The 22,592-nt window shown below is 51.4% G+C and overlaps 3 protein-coding genes across 6 annotated transcripts in view; 2 read left to right on the top strand and 1 right to left on the bottom strand.

Annotated features, from left to right (window-relative positions):
- The window catches only part of LOC135824836 (peptide methionine sulfoxide reductase MsrB-like), a 17,228-nt gene extending 15,196 nt beyond the window's left edge, over positions 1–2,032 (top strand). Inside the window, exon 5 of the mRNA XM_065337556.1 lies at positions 70–2,032. Coding sequence (XP_065193628.1) covers positions 70–402 — 333 coding nt within the window. The 3' untranslated portion in view covers positions 403–2,032. The remainder of the gene's footprint in view (positions 1–69) is intronic.
- Positions 2,033–2,557: 525 nt separating this feature from the next.
- On the bottom strand, positions 2,558–22,447 carry LOC135824833 (mucin-12-like). 3 transcript variants are annotated; one of them, XM_065337550.1, is made up of 12 exons: positions 22,278–22,447; positions 21,606–21,751; positions 18,594–18,669; positions 18,454–18,494; positions 14,126–14,288; positions 13,478–13,532; positions 13,010–13,217; positions 12,175–12,228; positions 10,888–10,934; positions 9,140–10,595; positions 6,252–8,774; positions 2,558–5,201 (listed from the first exon to the last, which is right to left on the bottom strand). In XM_065337550.1, the coding sequence occupies exons 5-12, from the start codon at positions 14,259–14,261 to the stop codon at positions 3,471–3,473; spliced, it is 6,210 nt and encodes a 2,069-aa protein (XP_065193622.1). In that variant the 5' UTR covers positions 14,262–14,288; positions 18,454–18,494; positions 18,594–18,669; positions 21,606–21,751; positions 22,278–22,447; the 3' UTR covers positions 2,558–3,470. The 3 variants fall into 3 exon arrangements, with proteins under 3 accessions (XP_065193622.1, XP_065193620.1, XP_065193623.1); XM_065337548.1 differs by lacking the exons at positions 21,606–21,751; positions 22,278–22,447 and adding exons at positions 18,784–18,842; positions 18,944–19,197; XM_065337551.1 differs by lacking the exon at positions 22,278–22,447 and having other exon boundaries at positions 21,606–21,839.
- Positions 19,486–22,592, top strand: part of LOC135824834 (uncharacterized) — a 42,498-nt gene continuing 39,391 nt past the window's right edge. The window contains exons 1-2 of one of the 2 annotated variants that reach the window (XM_065337553.1): positions 19,486–21,328; positions 22,314–22,402. In XM_065337553.1, coding sequence (XP_065193625.1) covers positions 20,117–21,328; positions 22,314–22,402 — 1,301 coding nt within the window. In that variant the 5' untranslated portion in view covers positions 19,486–20,116. The remainder of the gene's footprint in view (positions 21,329–22,313; positions 22,403–22,592) is intronic. The other variant, XM_065337552.1, reaches the window with a different exon arrangement.

The raw sequence follows: 22,592 nt of genomic DNA on the forward strand, positions 1-22,592 counted from the left end.
GTAGTAGTATACGTGTTGTTGTTGTTGTTGTGTGTGTCTTCATCGTTCTCATTGTCACTTACTGTACAGTGTGGTGCACATCTGGGACACGTCTTCTCGGACGGCCCTGCGCCCAGTGGCCAGCGCTACTGTATCAACTCTGCATCGCTCAACTTTCACAGCCAAACACAAGAAGAAGAACTACAACAAAAACAGCAAGGACAGGAGCAAGAGCAGGAACAACAAGATCCGCAGCAACAGGAGGAAAAGCAGCAGCAGAGGCAGGAATCCGCTGCCGCGCTCCCAGTGGAGGACCCTCTGCCACGTAGTGCAGACACGGATGTGAACAGTGTGCCGAAACAAGAGCTGTGCGTCGAGCTGAGATCGCTCGTGTCCTGCTTGCCAACTCACTTGCTACATTGACCACACAGACACCATGGCAACCACCTGGTTAAGCCATGGCCACCATGTTGTGACTGAACAGATGCTATGGCAACCACCTGCCCAATCCCTGACCTCCAAGCGCCATGTTGACCCATGCTATGGTGACCACACAGATGCCATAGCAGCCACCAACCATGTTGTGACAGCTGCTCATTGCAGCCATGTTGTCACACTTGTTCGTGGCAACCATGCCAGCCCAGTTGTCCGTAGCAATCATACTGGCCCAGTTGTCCGTAGCAACCATGCTGGCCCAGTTGTCCGTAGTAACAATACTGGCCCAGTTATAGGTAACAACCATGCCGGCCCTGTTGTCCATAGCAACCATGCTGTCACAGTTGTCGGTAGAAATCATATCAGGCAGACTGTGTTTGCCCTGTGTAGGCACGTGCCATGATCGAGGAAATCCCGAAGCTTCCGGGTCACGGACCGCTCATGGCCGTGTGCGTGTGCGTGATTGTATACCATGCGCTCTGCCTGTGTGGGCTCCAGGCTTGTACTCTCCACGCGTCTGTGATGGCGTGGTGGACATGCACGTCTCTGCATGCGAATTGTCAGTTTGCGTGTGACAGAGTTGCCTGGCAGTTACGTCGTGCATCAACTGCATACACAGCTGTATAATGCCGTTTTCCTCTTGTCTAATTTTTAGATTTTTTTTATCTTTTGAAACTAGGACTTCATTAGAGATTTTTACAAAAGGGACCCCAGGCAGCGGTCAGTGCTTGGCGTTGGCAACTGCCAGGTGCATGTGTGCTAAATGCTTATCCTGTATCAACACGATTAGGGATTGCAAGCATCAGAAATATGACGCAGGGCATAATAATTATTGTGGTGGATGGAGTGAGCAAACGCTATGTGTTTAAACGTGTGACCAGAGCTGGACGCCCTGCCGCGCAGTATGGGACCTCAAGCCAGTAGCGTATTTGGCAGCCCAGTGTGCCGTCTACCGGATCTCAGCGTCTAGCAGCGCTCGATACGGGAGGGTCGGTTGGCGACCGGCAACAAGGCTGCGTTCGCATTTTGCGAGGCTCCTGTCGCCGTCTTATGGGACTCTCCGTACACGACGGTGTCGGCGTTGGAATCGGTCATTGAGTCATGTTCTCGTTCTGTTTTTCTGGGTTTCCTCTCCCAACTACCGTAAAGTCGCGGATAAAAGCCGGGCTAATAAGTACATAAGCCGCTTTCTGCATCAGGCTTGTATGCAAACCATGCTTATATGCACCACTGATATTTTTGCCAGGCTTGTATGCACGCTTCTACGCGCGACACGCGTAGATCTACCACTGACTACCGGTATGGCGGCAGTTTTACTATGCATGTACATAGCGCATGCACTCTTGACCTACCCGATCCGCGCTTGCATAGAAGCCAGGCTTCTACGCGCGACAGGTTTATATGCATTTGACCCGTTTGATTTTCAGGCTTCTATCCGCGATGTGCTTGTATGTATGCAAACCCGGCTTTTATCCGCGACTTTACGGTATTACCTTTTTCCTTCCTTCTTTCCAGTTCTAACTCTATTATACCGTTGATGGTCCTGTATTTCTCTCCCAAAACAAATAAGCAAGGCTTTTCATTGTGTTTATTTTGCCAGGAAAAGAGGCCTGTTCCACATCTTGTGGCCTTTGCACCGGAATCTATGGCAGACTGTTGCCCAGGGAGCCCTACACCTACGTGTATGCGTTTGGCTGTGTAGGGCTCCCTGGTCTTGTTAGGGGCAAGGGAGGCTACACACTCGAACCGGGGTACCAGCAAGAGAAAAATACCGGTAGTCAGACCTCGCTTATCCGGTCGTCTGTTATCCGGATCCCTCGCCATCCGGAAGAAAATAGCTGGTTACAGATTCACAGCATACGTAATGCATCCAACATAGCCCGTGTTTGGTGATCGGTTCCCTACACAAAATCCCTGGTAGTGTCGTGTTGCTCTTTGCTTTTCTCTGTCTTCTTCTTTTGCTTCAGTATTCAATTTTGTTGCCAAAGATGGAGGTGTAAACTATCCGCCCATGACACCATCATGACATCATTGACTTGACAGCACACTGTCTCCGTCTCCTGCTCCAACACACAGAGACGCAGCAAGCAGAGCTCAAGACCAGAGTCATACACGCGTGCGCGTCACACACACACACACGGGCTCAGAGTAGACGGACTGTTGTAAGCACGAAAGCTAAAAACATAATGAACACCAGTAGTGACAAACAACACATAGCTGCTGTGTTTGAATATGGGTGACTTGACAAGTCATCACCAGCGGTTTGGGCGAAAGGCTACCAAAAACATAAACAAGACGCGGAGTAAAAGCAATATCACAAACAAAACCATGTGCACGCGCACGCACGGACGGACGCTCGGGACTTGTGCGGAACAGTGTGCGTGTGAAGAGCGCGCGCTGCACGGACGCTACATATCAGAGAGAACTGGACCGGGACCAGGCAAGGCCACGAGACAACTGTAACAAGCAGAAAACAACAACGACAAGACTAGTTGTTGACCAAGCACTATGAGCAAGGTACACACACTGACAACTGGGTCGTTGGTGATAACGGCTGGTTTAGGGAGCTGCCCTACAGCTGAGTAAAGAAAGGCGTGTTGCACGAGGCAAACATAAACACGAATAATGTTCCACACGCTTCATCATATTACGATGACATCATCGTGAGTCGTGCTCTGATGACATCATCGATAGAGAAATGACATCGTGATCTGTGTGGCGTGCACAGGGCGCCGTGGTTATCATAGAGGACTATATGGTGCATGGGTGGGCACAAGCAGTAGTGCGTGCAGTATATAGAGTGATAGAGTGATGAACCAGTCAGCCTGGAGCAAGTTTTCAAGGACACCTGTATGGTGCCGACCAGGCCAATTTGGTAATCTGGGTTTTCGCCCACACTGGTACATGGCCCGATAGTCATGCTGGTACCGGTCGCGTACCAGAGGAATGTTTCAAACCGGAGAGATGCGCGTTACGCATCCATCAACGGTCTCCATTGCTGTCAGTAGTCCGGGGTGAGCTATGAGCGCAGCAGGCAGGCATTCAGCACAACGCGTCTACGCATCGCGCGTCTCGTTCTTGCCTTTCCGGCGACTTTTCTTGCTTCTCGCCTTGCCAGTAGCAGCATTGCTGTGTGCTGTCGTCGCCGCCGCCGGGGCTTTGCTGCTAGAGGAGGATGGCCGACTTGATGGTCCACTAGAGCCTGTACTACCACAACCGCCCAGGGCAGAGCCGGCAGGCGAACACGCTGGTGGCACGTCGAATTGGTCACCGGCCACGCCAGAAGCTGCAGCGGCAGCAGTACCTTGAGGTCTACTACTAGGTTTGGTGAGCACTTGCACCACACGTCCCCGTGGATTGGCAGCAGCCGCGGCAGCACCAGAGCTGTTACTCTCACTGCTGGTGGCCATGGGAGACTCGTTGCGGTGGTGCCTTCTCTTGACGGCCGCCTGCTTGTTGCTACGTGAACGTGTCGTAGCGGCAGCGCCGTCATTGCCATCGCAAGTATCAACACTAGCAGCAGCATGTGCGCCAACGTCCTGCTTGTTCTTGGCGGAGCGGCGGCCCGTTTGCTGTTGCTGCTGCTGTGGGTGTTGCTCTGCATGCCCTAGCTGTTGTTTCTTCCCATGTGCACGAGCATGATGAAGTTGCTGTTGCTGCTGCTGTCGCTGATATCCTCCATATCCACTGACTGCATACTGCTGCTGTTGGTGAGGTGCATGCTGCAACGGGAAATCACCGACAGGCGCAGAGTCAGCATGATGCAAGCCCAGTGTCGGCTGCTGCTGCTGCTGGTGCCGTTTGCCACCGGCTTGCAGTTCATGTGCATCGGCCAGAGACGGAAACAACGAGTCATAGCTGTCCTGCTGCTGCTGTTGCATAGCAGCCATGACGCCATCGCGCGCTGTTGCCGCTTCCTGGTACGGGTGGTAGCGGCGCGGTTGAGCTGACACGGCCGATCCAGCTGGATGGAACTGGCCAAGGTGACCGTTTGCCGCCGTGCCATCGCCCGCAAACGTCGTGTCCACCAGCTGGTCGTGTCTGCACTGTACTGGTGTGTTGGAGTAGGACCCTGGCACATGTACATTTCCCGCTACTGCTGGCTGTGGCAGCAGCGGTACATTGCCATGCTGGTTCACATGAACACCGGCCGGCAGTAGACGCTGAGCAATGTCGTCACTATCGCCATACGACTGGTTACTGCTGACATACTGCAGCCGCTGCTGAGACTCTCCACCATTGTCCTCCACACCCGGTGCCCAAACAGGATTAGGCATGTTGCTGAACGGCCCCAGCTCCTGTGCTCCCACCGCCGCTGCGATGGCTTGCTGTGGATGCAGTGGGCCCGCAGGTGCGTGCTCAGCCTGTCTGAGCGATGACGCTGTGGGCACGCTCTCGTCCGCTGCACGCCTCTGGTCGTAGTGCAGATGCTGCGAGCGCACGGAGTGATCGTACGGTGCAGGTAGTAGCCATTGTGGAGCGTGACTGACGGGAAACCTTGTCTGCTGCTGCTGCTGCAGTTGTGAGTAGTAGTGACCAGCGTGTGCAGGATGACCAGTCTGTGCTGCCTGCTGCTGCAGTGGCGGCTGATGGAGCAGAAAAGCTTCGAGCGGCGTCTCTCTGCCCTCCTCGTCGCGCACAATCTCGTGGTGGATGCTGGCGCACGCCATGCGCGCATTCCTGGCGGACTCGAACTGTATGCAGATGGTGCGCTGGCGCTTGTCCGTGACGTACTTGTGAATGTGGCCGTGTCGCTGGCAGAGCAGGCGTACGCTGCCCTCGTCCATCTACAGCACGCAACAGAACGGACACACATACGCAGACATTAGTACAAGCAACCACCAACACATACATACACACACATACACTGTAACACACAGATACACGTCAATTGTACTCTCCCAGACTAGGCACATACACCTCAGGAGTGACAACTTACAAGTAAAAAGACGCTAGATTACGCTAGATTTAGATATATACGATTTATACACTCATCCCCGAGTTATCCGGACACCAAATTCCGGGCACTTCGGTCTACCGGGCATCCTTTGGGCGAGTTTTGGCGAAATATGACTACCCTTTCGATGCATTTAGTGGAAAACGTGACAGTGCAGTGCCCGGTCCCGGACAAACGAGGTATGATTGATGGTACTGCACGCTCAGATATAGACAGTGGGGCAAGTATGCATGACTGTGCACACCCAATGGACCACTTGCCATTTGTACAGATCCACGAAATCCCGTAGACCCGGTAGGGTGTTGAATGTGTGCTATGCATGCGCATTTGACCAATTTTCGCGTCATAATTCAATGACCAACAATTGCTTATCCAGCATTTTCACTTTGGTTAGAACTAATGACTAGCTAGATCTTTGTCAGAAAAAGGTTTTCGTATGAAATGCCTTCAGGCCCCATTTCTTAGTGGAAATAGCAGAAAACACAATAGGGTCCTGCACATTCAACACCCTTCCGGGTCTACGGGATTCTACTAGATTTCGTGGATCTGTACAAATGGCAAGTGGTCCATTACAGACAATACGGGCTTCAGGCTCAGAAACTTGCAAAACGCTCAACCCAACGAGCAGTTGTCATATAGGAAATTACAGTTGCGCTCGGTGAAATCCGACCCAGAGTTCACATTCGGCGCCCTCAAGTTGCACACCCTTGACACCCTGGAAGTGGCAGGAATGCGGCTGGACATACACATGTACAAATACAATGATGTAATCAGAAGTACAGTATCAGAAGTGGTACAAGGTGCCAGTTTGGCATATTGGTCGGATTTCCCCGAGCGCAACTCTAGTACAGGTCAGTTATCCCATGCTCGCAAAACTTACGTCCGAGGGCACATTGCGTATGAGTAGCCACTGAGGAGACGCGTCGGCGGACTGTGCAGCCATCAGGTCGTCAGCTACCACATCTCCAGTGCCCGCACTGGCCATGGTGTGGCTGGGAGAGCGCGAGCTGACGAAGGTCTTTGCACTCGCGGACAGACGCGACAATCCGAGACTGGGCGAGGAGGATACGGCCATCGCCTCACCACCCGTCGTGGACCAGATCTGCTTCATGGACCGAGTCGTGTTGACATTGTCGCTCGCAGTGGCGGCAGCTGGAGGAGTCGCATCCACTGGTGCCGGTGCATGTAGAAGACCCGGCGAAGTCGATCTAGCAATGGCCGACTGCTCCACGGTGTCCACCTTCCAGATTGACTGACCGGACAAGTCCCACAGAGATGGAAACGCGCTGAACGTGTAGTCGTTGGCTTCGCGTAGCATGGCTCCTCTTTCCTTCGTTGAAGCTGCCTGTACCTGGGTATTGCCTTTCACCAGGGGCGGCGGCAGTGCAGAATCGGCTGACGGGCAGCGGGGCGGGAATCCGGGTGGAGGCCTCGACGAGGCGCGGACACCATCTCGCTCTCCAACGGTGCTATACTGATGCGACGGCGATGCACCTAAACCAGCGTTGTCGGAGGCGAGTGGCATAGTGCCAGCAGCAGCAGCCGTGGTGCTGGCTGCAGATGGCGGTGGCTGCTGTGGCGGAGAACTCACAAGAGACTCGACGAGGTGCAGGTCGTGCACGGTGTAATCGCGCGCAGAATCAAACGCACTTGTTGTTGATGACGATGATGACTCTCGAGTCGCTGCTACGGGTTTGTTCAACTCAGTCCAGGTAGAGCCAAAGGTCATCACCGGATTGGCGCCTGGAGCAGGAAGCACCACCGATGGCTGCGCTGCTACGTTCACACCAGGCTGGGCATGAACTGGACACTGTGAGTTAGATGGGGCTGGCCTCTCCTCATACACACCATCTACTATGGAGTGCAGCTGCTGCTGAGACCGTGCATCTCCAGAGGCGCTGTGCTCAAACTCACGGGCAACACACACCGCCCCGTCCGGACTGAGTCCAAGGAGGCGCGCAGTTGTCACCAGTTCAGCCTGCACATTGTCGACTTGAAGTTGGGCAGTGACTGCAGACCGCAGCATTTTCTGAAGAGTATCAGCCTTTGAAGGCAGATCATGGCTCGTTACGCTGGTATTGTTCGACGCGAAGCCATCAGTAGCAAGGCCTGCGATCGAAGAAGTAGCGTCAAGTCCATCGCGACACGTTAGTGTCTCTGCCACAGCTTCAGCACGAGATGTTTCATCGGACAGGCGCTGCGCCTGGCACATCAATGCTTCGTGACGCGAGCGGAGTTCTCGGACAACGTAGTCAAAGTGCAGGACGCGCACCAGATCGCGACGCTCAAACGATCTCGCCAACCTCTCGCAGTAGAACACGCCGGGCTGTAGGAGCGGGGAAGGACACCGGAGAGGAGCCTGTGATGTTGATGCTGCCGGTGCGTTGGGTATCGCATCGGGCATTCTGTCCAGCGTGGGCGTGATGTCGGTGGATGAGGAGGACGATGATATCGGCGCTGCTGCACTGCCGCAGTCCACACTGGCTTGCACAAACTGGCCAGACAATGGCCGTTGCAGAAGGCTACACGGCTGAAGCACTGCTGCGTCGACACCCACGGCGCTACAGCTGCTATTGGCAACGAACACAGCCGCAGTTGGCATGCCAATGCTTTTCACGGTGGACTGTTGACATGACGCCGTCGCCAGCACTGGCTGATCCCAGGGGATGAGAGTGTCAGCATACGGTCGCACTGCGCTGTAGGGTGTGCTGGAATGCGACGCAGCGGTTGACGTGGTGCCAGAAGCGGTTACTGACGATGCAGGCAGGCCACGCCAGCCTTCGCTTTGGAAGCCACTGTCGCCGGAGTGCAAGGCAAGGAGCTGTGACGAGGGCGTGCACGATGGCTGAGAGCTGCACGCAGACGACGAAGCGTCCGTATCGTCTCCGTCGACGTTGTCATTCTTCTCCGGCATCCCTACACCGCAGCCAGCAATGGCACCAGGCGCGGACACAGACTTGGTCTTGCGGGATTTCTTACGCTTGCGCTGCACCCGTGACGGTTTGCCACTGCTGTTGCTGCTGTGCATGTTGATGTCAATGGGATCGGAGGGTTTGCTCACGCGACCGCTTCCCAGGGGCAGTGCTGCGGAGCATGCGGCCGACAGCGTGCCAGCTCGTGTCGTTGCCGATGTTGAAGCACTGGCAGCGCTGCTACAGGTGCCATCGGAGGCCAGCTCGTTGCGACTGAGCGACTCCTCGCTGGAGTTATACGGCGATTGAGCGCGGCACGAAGACGACAGCAACAGGATGGATGCCACGGATGGAGAGGATGAGCGATCAAGTTGATCTGCGTCGTGCAATGACGCCGGCAGTCTAGATGGTAGTGACTGCTGCTGCGGGTGGGCGAGCTGCTGGAATCGAGGCGGTAAGTCGCTGCGGAACTGCTCTTGATTGCTGAGAACCTGCAATGGACCCACCAAGCATACACACACACACACACATAAGAATACTACATGTGCCTAGCATATTATGGAACGTATACATACAGGAAGACGGTGCTTCAGTGCAGAGGCATGGAAAGATTGCACATAACACACGTGTGAAGGTACAATTCAGACAGCATGAGGACAATGCCACTAAAAGTGTGTTGACCGAAATAAGGAATTTCTGGCTCCAGTTTCATTTCCGCTCGACGTCAGCGGCCAGAAAACAAAGATCACAGTACATTCATTCCAGATATTCCCACTGGCTTCGCTCGGTTTTTGCATACCCTAGTTCGGGACACAGCTATCAAGAATAATTGCTTGCGACTAGTGCACCCACTTACCGTATGCGCCTTGGTGCTGGAAGTACCTCGGCTGAACTGATAGTCCGGAGCGGAACGAACAACGGCGCTGGAACCGTTCTGGCGTGCAGTAGAAGCGGACACAGGTATTCCAGTCCCAACAGCGGACGGAGGGTGGCTGGAGCGAGGCTGTCTGAACAATGGATCCTGAGGCTGGTACTTGACATGGTGATGCGTGTCCGCGAACGACGAATGGCAGCTGTCCGAGGACGAGGACTCGTCGGTGAGGAATGGTTTGGCAACGCCATCAACGCGACACTTACGCGATGCCCTGTCATACGACAGGGCACCAGCGCCTGATGCCTGGCAGCCGGTGTCGCTCGACAAGACCTCATCATCACAATCGTCGTCTCCCTCGTCTTCGCCATCCTCCTCGATGGCACCTGCATCCACATCGTCGGTGCTGCCACACTGTGTGTTGATAGCATTGCCACCGCGGTGCAACGGTGCTTCGGGCAATGCAAACTGCACCGCCAGCTGCACCAAGCCGTCTCGTGCGTTGTTACCGTACGAACTACTATCGTTGTTCCCGACGAGACATGATTGGGGGGTGCCCGAAGCAGCGAAGACCACGGTACCACCATTTACAGATCCGGCCGTGTTCTCTACAGTGCTGCGAGCGTGCAAAGCCACAGCATCCGCATTGTCCAGCGGACTACCGCATCTATCATAAGATACAGCAGTGAGGGATGCTGAAGGTTCACGGCTACTGTGTACAGTGTCGGAGGTTTCCTGTAGCTCATAGCCAGCTTCCTCGACACAAGTCGAAGACGACAGGCAATCAGACAGGGCAGCATCACACGGGGACGGCTGCTCGTGCACTGCATTCACTATGCTTACGTCGCCATGCTCCACACTACGCTCACCATCATCAGCGCCATCGCACACGCTCGGCAAGTCCTTGGGCTGAGGTTGGCGCTTGCGCTGCTGCAGCTCCACGTTCTGATCGCGACGCTGCTCCTTCTTCAGCTGCCGCTTGGCCTTGCGAGACAACGGCTGCGGCGAAGCACTCGTGCCGTCTCCTTTGTGCTTTGCCTTGGTTTTCTGAGTTTCTGGAAGAGCTTCAGTTCGAACACTGCCACCGGCAGCCTTCACAGCAGAGGTAGCTAAAGTATTATGATCTGCAGGTTGCGAAGCTGCATCGAGGCTGTCTATGCTGGATTGGCCTCGATAGTCTTCCAGCTCCTGATTGGAGATGCTGGTGGACGGTGACAGGCATGGTTCATGGCGTGTGGACGCCCCATCCCCACAGACTCTGGTCGAGGTGTTAGTATCTGCTGTGGGTGACGCTGAGGTGCTATTGTTAACGTTACTGCTCAATGACGACTGTGGAACTGCCGCGGCATCATTAGTTTTCTGTTCCGACGCACCTTTAGGCAGGTCATCACTGGCGGTGACGGTGGTCTGTGCTAGTTGCTCTGCCTCTGCAGTGGAACGCCTGATCATACCAGCACAAGTGGAGAATAGTACGCACACCATGTAAACACACACAGACACACACAACAACAACAAAAAATACGATCAACGTAAGGCTCGGGACCCTGATCTCAAAACAACACAAAAAACATCATGCCAATAATTCCTTTTATCAACCCGTGTTGCTGGAGATAAACCCTAGAGAATATACGGTATTGCTGGGGAAGAAGAGAAGAAGAGAGATAGAGATAGATAGAGAGAGAGAGAGAGAAACTTCCTACAAAACAAGTCGAGTCGGCATCCAGTGGCCTTACCCATTTGATGTCAGCTCTGAGCAAGATGTTGTTTGGGCTGGAGAGACCTGTGCAATTACAAACACAAACACACACATTGTGAAAAAAACCATTACAATCAATAAAGGCTCCGAGTAGCGTAAACTGGCACCTCGAAACCATATGTTTATGCTGCAAAGTCTGAAAAATGGCTTTGATGCGAAAATTCTGAAAAATGAGCTCCTGTCAAAGGTCTTGTCGAGCAGAAGTCTTTAGCTCTCTTTTGGCTATGCTCACACTTGTTTTCGGCATGCGACACTCCACTTGTCACAGTGCTCATGTCGCAGTTTGTACCATGGAAAGGATCAGTGGCAATGGTCAAAGGAAAGGCAGACTCCGTCCCAGGTTTTCCTTTGAAATCTCTGGTACTTTACCGACTTGAAAATCAATATAGGACAAGTTCGACTAAACCTGCGCACAGCACTGTTTCGTCCTTTGCGGACTCATCAGCGCAGTACAGACAAAACGAGGCCGAACCTGACTGCAATGAAAATAAAATTCCAAAGCCAGATCTAAACCAGGCGGGAATGTAGGACAAGTAATAGTTAGTTTTATAATTAGCAGAATTAGGCACTCCAGGATGGAGGTCCATGGTAGTGAGTCTAGTGACACAATCATCATGTACATGTATTGTAGTACTGCTGCTGTCAACCAGCCCAGGCCACCTGTGGTGCGTGAAGTGGCTGAGGACCATCCCCTGTAAGTGGATCCACGTGTAGTGTTGTTTCTGTGGAGGTGCGAGGTGCGTGTGATTAGCTGTTGAGAGGACTGCTGAACAAGGGTAGTGGTAGAAACCGGGGAAAATTTCCCCAGCCTCCATAGTGCTGATGACAGGAAAGAGGGCCTGGTGGATAGTTTCAGTTCTGACAATGTGAAAACTTCTAAATTTAACCCAGGGAAATGAGAGAGAACCACCACGGATATGAAAAGGGTAAGTACCAGGGATGAAAACATGTCTTTGTCTGTATGTACCTGTGAAAGTGCATGTATATGCACAATGCTCTGGCAGGGTCTATCTACCTCATCGTCAGCAGTGTGCTTCATTGTCACTCTCCTCTGCTAGGCCCTCATGCCACCCTTGTAGGAATGTACAGGACAGGAGGCATGGGTTTGTTGGTGAAGGGAGTTCCCAAAATGGGAAATACCCTAGTTGACGGAGTAGAATGCACACCACCCCCTCTCACAAACGCGTGCAGAGAGAAAGATAGTTAGATAAGAGAAAGAGAGAGGATAAAACACACAGCGTGCTAGACCCGAAGATCAACGTACAAGTTTCTTGGCAGCAGCTAGCTCCTTGCTTTTCTCAATCTGCAATGCAACCTCCTGCAGTAGATAGATAAGCGTATACACAAAATATGCAAACCATTTTAAAACATATGAAAACATAGGCCAAAAATTGTTTAAGGGGGGGGGGGGGGGGGGAAGGAAAAGGCAACGAAGAAGAGCACGAGCTAAGTCCTTCTGCATTCTTCAATTCTTTGTTGCCGGGGGACTTAGCTCGTGCTCAAAAATCGTTCGATTGCATTTGTTCATTATAAGTGATCCCATGTACTCACACGTGCGGGCATGTGCCTCGGCGTTTCTGCTTGAAAGTATGGTAGGGAACAGACGGTTGTCTGCAATATGCCGACAAAGAGGCTTGTGATAATCCCATTGCGCAATGACATACATGTACTAGTAGTAGGTTGTGCCACCGACATCCTACAAGCCTTCATGGTCGTGTAGGGTGTTGAACAATACTCCTCATTCCTGCATGCATGCACAGAGATGCATGACCCATACAGTCCTAACGTGCCAATGCGATGCGGGCTAGTTGCATCATCAGTTTTACTGTTTCACGTGGAATGGTATCCCACGCACTGGTTGTCGGTCGATAAAAGAACAAGTCGGTATACAAGACATTCTAAAAGTAGGCCAGTCTGCTCCTCCTCAAGTTATGCATGATACTACAGCACTAAGCCAATCACATGGCATAGATGTCAAAAAGCAATCGTCTCATTAATCGGCTTGTTGGAAAGCTCACACACACACACACACACACACACACACACACACACACACACACACACAGGGACACTCCCCCACCGTTCACGTTGCAACTCACTCTTTCTCGCTTCCGCTGCTCTGCGACGAGCTGTTTCTTGCTCTTCTGCTTGGGCTGTACCGCCTTGGTCTTGTTCTTGGCGGACGGCTTCGGAGCACTGGAAGAGTAGGCCCGCTTGTTAGCCTCACGCTGCTGCGCAAGGCACTCCTGTAGCTTCTCCGGTGCCGCCGCTGCCTGCCTCTGCTCTTCCTCTTCTTCTTCCAGGGCTCTGCACAGAGTAGATAGGACGAGGTAAAGCCGAAACACATACACATATACAAAACAGCACGATGCCATCACCAGGGCTCTGTCGCAGATACCCGTCCACATTCAAACTATAACAACCACTGCGGTCTGACTGGGGACATTCTCAAAAGCAGAGAGCACAACTTAGTGATCTTGCAATGACGGAGAAACCTAGGATATACAAGACAACCGTGATGATTGTGAAGTCAATTCACACCAGCTGCAAGAGCGAAGAGAACTTACGCGCTGGCAAGAAGTTTTTCACTGGCTTTGAGAAATTGCGAGTAGTCTGTGGGGCCTGCAGGCACGAATGGTATCATGAAGACAGGGAGAGAGGGAGAGGGAGAGAGAGAGAGAGAGAGAGCACAATACAGTTCAAGAGTTGGACATTCTGGGTGGTAGTGTACGCCTGAAGATACAGTTACCCAGAAAACCCAACAGGGACAGTCCCACTGCTCTTTTCCAAAATTTAGCATTGCCATGACAAGTACAAGGTGAGTGGGCTAACAGTGGACAGCATCCCCAGTCAGGCCTGTCTCACTTGGACAAAGTAATCTGGAGAGTTCACAAGGGCAGCAACTGCACATTCCCAGTTTGGCCTGTTTCACTCTGACAACGCATAATCTGGAGTGCTCAGAAGTACAGCTGCGCTCAATGAAATCCAACCCAAAGTGCAAAACTGGCGGCCTGGATCCGTTCTGATTACATCACTGTACACGTGTACGTGTACGCCCAGCAGCATTCGTGCCACTGCTAGGGCGTCACGGGCCGTGCAAGGTGAGGGTGCTGGAAAATCAATTCAGGTCAGATTTCACACCGAGCACACAATCGTACATCATCTCTCTCTCACACACATACACACACACCCTCCCTGTCTCTGCACACTCTTACCAGGAGGCAGTGGAGTACGCATGGGAGCAACACTAGAGAGCGACGACATGCCGAACATGGCACTGGACGGGGTCTGAGCGGCAGCCAGGGGTGCCGGCACCCCTAGGAACTCGCCTGTACCATCCTCGTCCATCATGCTCTCCTCCAGCAGCTGTGCGATGTACTAAACAACAAAAGCAACAGCAACAAAAACAACCGCATCGTCAAAAACAGCAGCACAAAAGTCAAGAGAGCTTGCAAGATACGAACATGATTGTACTGGTTGTCACGTCCATTGGAGGTACTGTACAGTACAACATATTACAGTGTTACCAAGTGCCCTCTGCCCCCATGCGTACTGCCCAGTGCCATTTTGCAGAATTTTGCAGAGTTTTCCGTACTCGTTTTTCAGGTCAACATTTTGACTGATTTAGTGTAATTTGGAACAAAAAACGATACTGTACAACTTTTCAAGCTACAGAGTTCACTTGTGAAGCCTACGAATTCAGTACAATTTTCAACTTCACCAGGTCATAACTTTGGTCTACTTCGCTTGATTTTCACAATCTAGGGCTTGTTGGAAAGCTCTTGGCAGGAGCAACGCCAGGATGCCAAGCTCCATGATGAAGCCGTCACAAATCAGGCGCGATAACACAGCAAAGTCGTCTCCAAGGCTAATACGCAAGCAAATTCGTCCCAGCAAAAAGGGATTTCCCCCACAAATGGCGAAGAGATCGATCAAAAATTTGATTTTGCCGAGGTAACTTTTTAAGAATACCTGAATACGGCGCACGATATCTCTGGAATCCGACATCGTTACGCTTCAGCGATTGTTGCATTGGACAGCTTGGAGTTGTTGCTACCACGTAGACCCTTCGATTATTGAATTCGCGCAAGAAACGATGGAGTTACGAAGGTATTAGCAATCATTCATATACATGATCGTTTGCGGGATATTCGATTGAAATCCGTACTGCGGACAAAACTTCGTTTTTCCGTAAAAATACGGACAAATACGGGCGGTTGGCAACACTGATATTACTTTTGGTGTAACTTAAATTTCGGTAGAGAAACCAGGCACCTAAATTTAGATTACACTGGAGTATGCACTGTACATGTATGTGCAAGGAAAGCTGGTCGCCTATTTCCACATTACACCTGATACCTGGCAGGTCCCGAACACCGAAATTGTACTACGCCTAAAATTACATGCTACGCAGCACATCGTACTGAAGGTTCAACTGCCGAGGAACGTTCATCTGCCATTCACACCCGTTCACTCCACCTTGCTCTTTCAGGCTGAGGATCGCATATGGAGACAGCCTCACGTCTAGCAAAGCTATCAGGTCCACCATACAGGTTTAGGCCACAGATATGCATCTAAAGACCAGCTATCAGGCCCACCATACAGGTCCAGGCTACTGATATGCATCTAAAGACCACCCATTGGGCCACACTCCGCGTACAGGCATGCACAGTAGGAAGGACAGCCGGCGTCAACGAACCCTCCCAGGGCCACGCTCTATACATGTACAGCAACGAGAGCAAACGCACTAGTGGACGACATAGGCATGGCAGCAATTTGACACTACAGTGCGTTTCAAACATATAGACGAGTGATTTCACAAAACTGTTAGGCCAGCATCTATACCACATAAAGTCTGCGATCACTTCGTGGACAACAAATTTCGAAATTGGTCGTTTGTTATCTGATCGCTTAAAAATCTACGAGAGTAATCGGGGAAAGGATCCGAGCAGTACTCCGAAAAAAATTCCCAAGAAGCTCCAGCCAAATTTGAAATATTTCAAAAATACCATGCGTCTATATTTTTGAAATGGACTGTAGACGCAGCACCATCCGCGATAAGGGAGTCAAATTTCATCAGCACAGTTGCAGTAATGGGATCCAGAGGACCCCCGGCCTGTTCAGCCTATGTTACTGCATCATCATGCTGCACCAGTTTTAGGAGTCATGCTAACAAGTGTTGTACACAACCCTAAGCTTATTTACGTGTATGTTTTCAAAGAATTTCACAGGCTTCTACACGAGACAAACACGCGCACGTGCGTGTGTGTGCAGATATGATGTCTCGCACACTAGCACGGCATACGAACAGCCACACAGTACATCCCATGCACGGGCCCCACGTACGCGCACAAGTGTGGCTTATACACGAGACAGCCACATAGCACAGTCATGCTCCTTGGCTACAGACAGTGCAGCTGTGTTGCCACATTTTGACCTCGGCGCTGGTATTCAAGGGTGGCTCGATTGTCAGCTGATTGGTGAAATATTTCAAATACGACCCCTTCTACTCGATATTCGAGGTTGGACTTTGTACAACGTGTTACGATATACAGAACACCAGCACAAAGTCAGTCCGCAAGAAAAAGAAGAATAGGAAAAGTCCATAAAAGATATTCAGCAATAGAGACCGTGTGCAGATATATGTGGGGCAGAGAGGCACAGGCCGACGGCCTGCGCTAAACCAACGTTCAAGACCAACAGCCTGCCTCCGGATCTCACAAAACACTACTCCCAGAACCGCGCTTTGAATGCAGAAAAAAGTACACGACAGAGCCGAGGGAAACTCATAAGATTGAGAGGTGGCCGATAGCCGAAAAACGGCCACATCACAAGGGAAATGGACGAGTTAAAAAGCGAAAGTATAACCGCAAGTGCCAGCACACAGGCAATGTAGGCTACCAGTGAAATCACAGAGAAATACATGCCGAACACCACAACAGCGTAGCAGAGCAACCGCCTTGCAAGGCCACCCATGCGGATACAATACCCTTGCCGCGCCGACATTCCAGTTTTCATCCTAGTTTCTTCGCACATCACGCCTTTGTAGCCTATCCACACCAGCCAGTACTCCTCTTCACACTCCCAGTCAAGTTATTCACAGCAGATTTCAGGCTGAGGCACATAGAGAATGCCACCAATCCGTGCCAGCAGCAGACACTAAAACCGTGATTCTGGTCAACAGATTGCAGACTGGGACCTACTGGGCAGTGCACGTAAATATCCCAAGACTTCAGCCAGAAAGAGATTTGACACGGCACCTTGAAGGCACAACACTGGCAAAAGCTGACCCTGGATGTTTCCAGAGCATATGTGTCCTCTACAATGATGAGGTCCAATGGTAGATGGCTGAACCGCACAACAGGACCAAGACTCAGAGGAATACAACTGCTATACTATTATCTTGAAAAGTCAACAACAAACCAGCATCACAACTATGCAGCCTCTGTCAAGTTCCCAGAGCAAGCAAAATTTGAAACAGGCACTGGCCACTGTCTGTAAGACTGAAGGAATATTGAGAACTGCAGAGGCCATAGCCAACATCAAGGTCAAGGAGCAACACTCCAGACCATTATCCACCTAGATGAGCTTCCACACACACTCAGTAGGATGCCAATGAACAAGCAATACATCAGCACAGGCTAGAGCATTGCACCACACATGACATGAGTGACTACACAAGTGATTACTGTGTAGACACGTACAGTCAGTAGGGACCACTTGCCTCCTCTACACCACCAGGCACCACTCAATACAGCTCCACTACCAGGACTGCTACGACCATGACTGATAAGTACTACTGGCGTACTGGCCACACAAGAAACACTACAATTTGCACAAGTGATGCCAAGCAGTAGCATCCCGCACAGACTGACTGTGTTGTACTCAACTAACTGATAGCGATGAGTACATACATGTACTTGGCATTGTAGCCGGCATATCGCATGGGTCTGCATTGCCCAAGCTGTCGCTGAAAGGCACTCATGCATAACAAACTGAACAAGCCAACGTCAGAGAGTCACCTGATGTCAACAAAATCGATTCTCACAAAACGAAGGCACACATCTGCTGCACACGCGTCGCAGCATTCCCAGGAAGCCAGGGAACAAAGAAACAATACCCTGCCTAGGAGGAGGCATGACAGACACCGAACCTAGCACCACCATATTCAATAACAGTAATCGTCCCTTAGAATAAATTTCACATACAACTTCGCGTCATCGGTCAACAAAAGGTTAGATGAAACTCCTGCGAAACTGCAAAGCAGGGTGCAGTGTCAAAGCCTCTTCTGACAATACAGTCCACCAAAACATTTACAGAATGGACCACCACCATTAGTCCTACACTCGAGGACACAGCAGAGGGCCTCAACGGTCCTAAACTTCGAAAACAAGTACAACAAAAAGTGTACGATTTCGCGTTACAAGGGCTACGAAGTCGGCAAGACCAAGAGATGTTTTTGAATGTCTGATGTATCTTCAAGGCATTGCAACAAGCAACAATACAACACCGTCATTGTCCTAAACTGGACCTCTCATCTCACCTTCTCTGATGCGCTGGTTGTTTCCGTGTTCAAGCCAGACGCTGCAAAAGAAACCGAATAAAGGGGAAAACCAGGCGATCAAAACATAGGAAAGTGAATTCAAGTCAAACAACTGCAATTCAATGGCATCAGTATCTCACCTTGCAGCTGCACTTTGTGAGCTCTAAACTCATCTTGAATGACATGGCGGCGCTGTCGATCGCGAGTGCGAGGCGGCTGCAGGAAAACGCGACGGCAAACAAGACAACCAGGGGTTGAAGCAAGCAAATCAAACAGGATTCGGACAAAAGAGCGCACACACAAACAGCAATTGGGAGGACGAAATCTTACAGTACTAGGTATATCAGTTCCCCGGAGCACAGTACGAGGGGTCAAAGGCCCAGGAACAACTGTATGGTCGAGAAGACAGAACATTGAGAGATGCACAGAGACAGACGAGCTGCGTCAAAGCTGGCAAAACGCTCGAACACAACGGCGACTCCGTAAGTACATTGCCGTTCCGCCGATTTGACGGCCTCCATAAGCCTGGCGTAAGACTCAAGCGGGCCTTTCTCCTGCTGCGTGGAGGACATGTTTCCTTCTCCACTGTGGCATAAATGCCCGGCGACAAAGACAAGTTGGACGACGGTCCAACAGAAGGACAAGAATGAAAATACCTCCTTTCTGCTCAAATCTCCCGCATATTATCTACTCCATACAACTACAACTTACAAGTTCAGCTTGCTGGCGACGCACAGCAATGGAGGGCTTGGGGATCTTGGAACACACAACACAACGTCACAAGCTGCAAGGCTGGGCCATGCATGGGGGTCTGGCACACAAAATCATACATGCATGCACACAGAAAATCCCAATATCCGCGTCATAAAGGCATGTGAGATTGTGATGAATGAGTCATTGAAATGAAATGTATGCACTGAATGCACTGATTATGCCCCGGCCCAGAATTACTAGGGCGAAACCAAAGCCTGCAAAGGGTTTGAAATACTAAACCTTCTTCAAACCACAGCAAATCGTACGCAAGGGACGAAACAATTTTTTTGAAAAGTCCGCCGAACAGCCTGTGGCCCCAGTACAGTGTGGGAGATTGCTGTGCTCTTCGTCAAGCAAAATGTAAAGCCAAGTTTAGTAAAGGTAGAAAGGAAAATATCACCAGTGAGAAGAAGAAGGTACATGTAGTTGAATGAAGTCAAGGCGATTTCTGAAATCAGCTCTTTCTGTTGCAGTGTCGCACATGTACAATATCCTGAAGTAACTCCCAGCGAACAAATAGCGATGGAGAGATGGTAAATAACGCAGGAAAATCGCTCGCTAACAAACGAGACAATTGGTTTTCTTCTTCTACCAAGACCAAAAACCAAGACTGAGAAACGAGACTTGTAAGAAACTAAAATGAAGTCGAACCGTGCGAGGCTGGTTGGCGAACATGACCCTGGAGTGATGGCAGCCAGCGGATGATTGGAGCCTCAACAATGCCATCACGTCACGACACCTGACTGATGGCCAGGCGATCAAAAGAAGAATATTTGTGGAAACTGGACTGTAAGCGCTGGGCGTTTTAATTATCTACAAGAAGACATGAACCAAGCTCGAGCGTCTCATTAAACTCTAACATACTTCTACACGGAAACCCTGGTCGAAGGGTGTGCTGCGCTCGGCGAGGATGAGTAGCAATCGTGACGTGTGTGAACCACTGCCAGTCGCTCACGGCGACTTGGAGCTGGCCGTGCGCGGCTCCACCGAGCGTTTGTCGAGCGAGAGCTCGCGTTTTTCCCTACGGCACCTGCAAGCAACTCCACTCCACAGCATAGATTATCACCACCGTGTGGCTCGACCGCTTCGGGCCGATGCCAATGAGAAAGACGGCGTGAAGCCTGTCGTCCGACAGCCCAGTTCCCATCAGTCAGCAGCTGAGGTGCTTGACAGCATGGCGATCTACGATGATCCGTTGCCGGAACAGATCCTCCAGCACCAGCTGGATCAACTACTTTCGTTCTACGGCCAGGCACTGTCGGCAAACGGACACGCAAGCACACAACAGAGCAGAACCCACAGCGGTGACACTTCGGAAACGGCAATACTGGTGCAGACTATGCGTGGCAGTGCTGGAGTGGCAACCATACACCAGGGCAGAATACACGAGGACACCTCGGGAACGGCAATACCGGTGCAGACAACGCGCGGCAGCACCGGAGTGGCAACCGCGTCGCAGAGCAGAACCCGCAGGGACACTTCGGGAACGGCAATACCGGCACAGACAATGCGCGGCAGTGCTGGAGCGGGGCAACGAGCGCAAGAGTCGACTGCACGCACGGCAAACAGCAGTGCAGTGTCGTTTCACCCGCCGCGCACCTCGACAGCGCTCAGCCAGTACGATCTGGGCGTGATGCCAGCGCAGCCACCAGCACGTGTCAGAAGTGGTAAGGGCGAAATGTGGCAAGAGGAAAGACAAGAACTACAGCCGCAACAGCAACAGCAGCAGCAACATAGCCAGCTGAGGAGTACACGAAAACAGCGACAAGACGAAAGTGTGCACAGACACCACCGAACACATGCCACTGACCATGCACAAGCAGGCTTGATGTCATCACACAGACAGGGGTATTCCGCCAGGCCTCATGATATACACCATCGCAATCACACTGATGATGACATCATACAAAGAACCCATCACACTGCCAATGATGTCATCCAAAGAACCCATCCCACTGCTGATGACGTCATGCGGAGAACCAATCGCACTGGTGATGATGTCATGGGAAGAGACCTTCCCACTGGCGATGGTGTCATGCGACGATCCCGTCACAGGGACCATAACGCCATGCTGCAAAAACGTGTGGACAGACGACTATCAGCAACATCGTACGTCCTGCTTGTAAGTTTTCCAAGTGGACGAGCACATGTGGGTGCACGTTTGTGTGCGCGGAGGGGGGGGGGGGGGGGGGGGGGGAGAGAGAGAGAGAGATATGCGCGTGTGTGCACATGTGTTGAAGTTGAGGAACTTCAGAGCAAATTCATCTGTAAAAAAAGGACTGCTTGGATACATGCGTATGCTGGCAGAGGATGGTTATCCCCATCACACAAAATACAAAATGTCATAGTACAATCGATCTTGAGACGGCCAAGAATCTACCGTACAAATGAAAACTTACAGTTGATCCGGTAGCGGAATCGGACAATTTTCAATTGCTATTGGTCAGCTGGGGTCGAGGACCGCAGCCAGTGAGTGATTTACAGACCCAGCTTGCTTAGCTGAACCCAAGCATTGGCACGTATTGTGTCATCTGTAATAATCACACTGGAGATGAGAAAACACACAGATTTGTGATTTAGTGACAATCACAGCAACGGCTTCTTGAGATATGAGGCCGTTCGTGTCCAATGTGTTCTGCACGTGTGTAAGTAAAAGTTTGCGTGTCCATGTATGAGGAAGAGAGACTCAGAAAGAGAGAGAGAGAGAGAGAGAGAGAGAGAGAGAGAGAGAGAGAGAGAGAGAGGGAGGGAGGGAGGGAGGGAGGGAGGGAGGGAGGGAGGGAGAGAGAGAGAGAGAGAGAGAGAGAGAGAGAGAGAGAGAGAGAGAGAGAGAGAGAGAAGGCCTGTGGAGAATCCATAAATAGTAAATACGAATACATTTACAAAATACGAATACAAACCAGGTTGAATTTTGCACACTCTCTGCATCTGTTTCCAAAAAAACCCAGAGGTTTTACTGACCAAGTGATCACTTGACCAATCTGTACATATGCCTCTGTGTGTATATTTGTGAGTGTATGTGTGTGTGTGTGCGCACCTGTGTGTCTGTGTGCATGTGCGTCACTTCTCACCTGTCACCGTCACGCTGTTGTGTAATCTGTTTACAGCGCAAATGCTTCGTGGCCTGGCGCGCATACAGCCGAGTCACCAACAACGAACAGCGCCAGCAATCGGCCATGGATCTCAAGTACAGAAGGTAATTCCTTTTTACCACATGTTCTTGATTATTCCTCCTTCGCCGAAGATAAATTGATAGGTTAGAACACTTCGGGGGGGGGGGGGGGGGGGGGGTGCACAAACACACTCACAAACACTCACTCACATACACTCACACACACACACACACACACACACACACACACACACCGACTCACACACACACGCAC

The sequence above is a fragment of the Sycon ciliatum genome, chromosome 9 (assembly GCF_964019385.1).
Source record: "Sycon ciliatum chromosome 9, ocSycCili1.1, whole genome shotgun sequence".
NCBI lineage: Eukaryota > Metazoa > Porifera > Calcarea > Leucosolenida > Sycettidae > Sycon > Sycon ciliatum.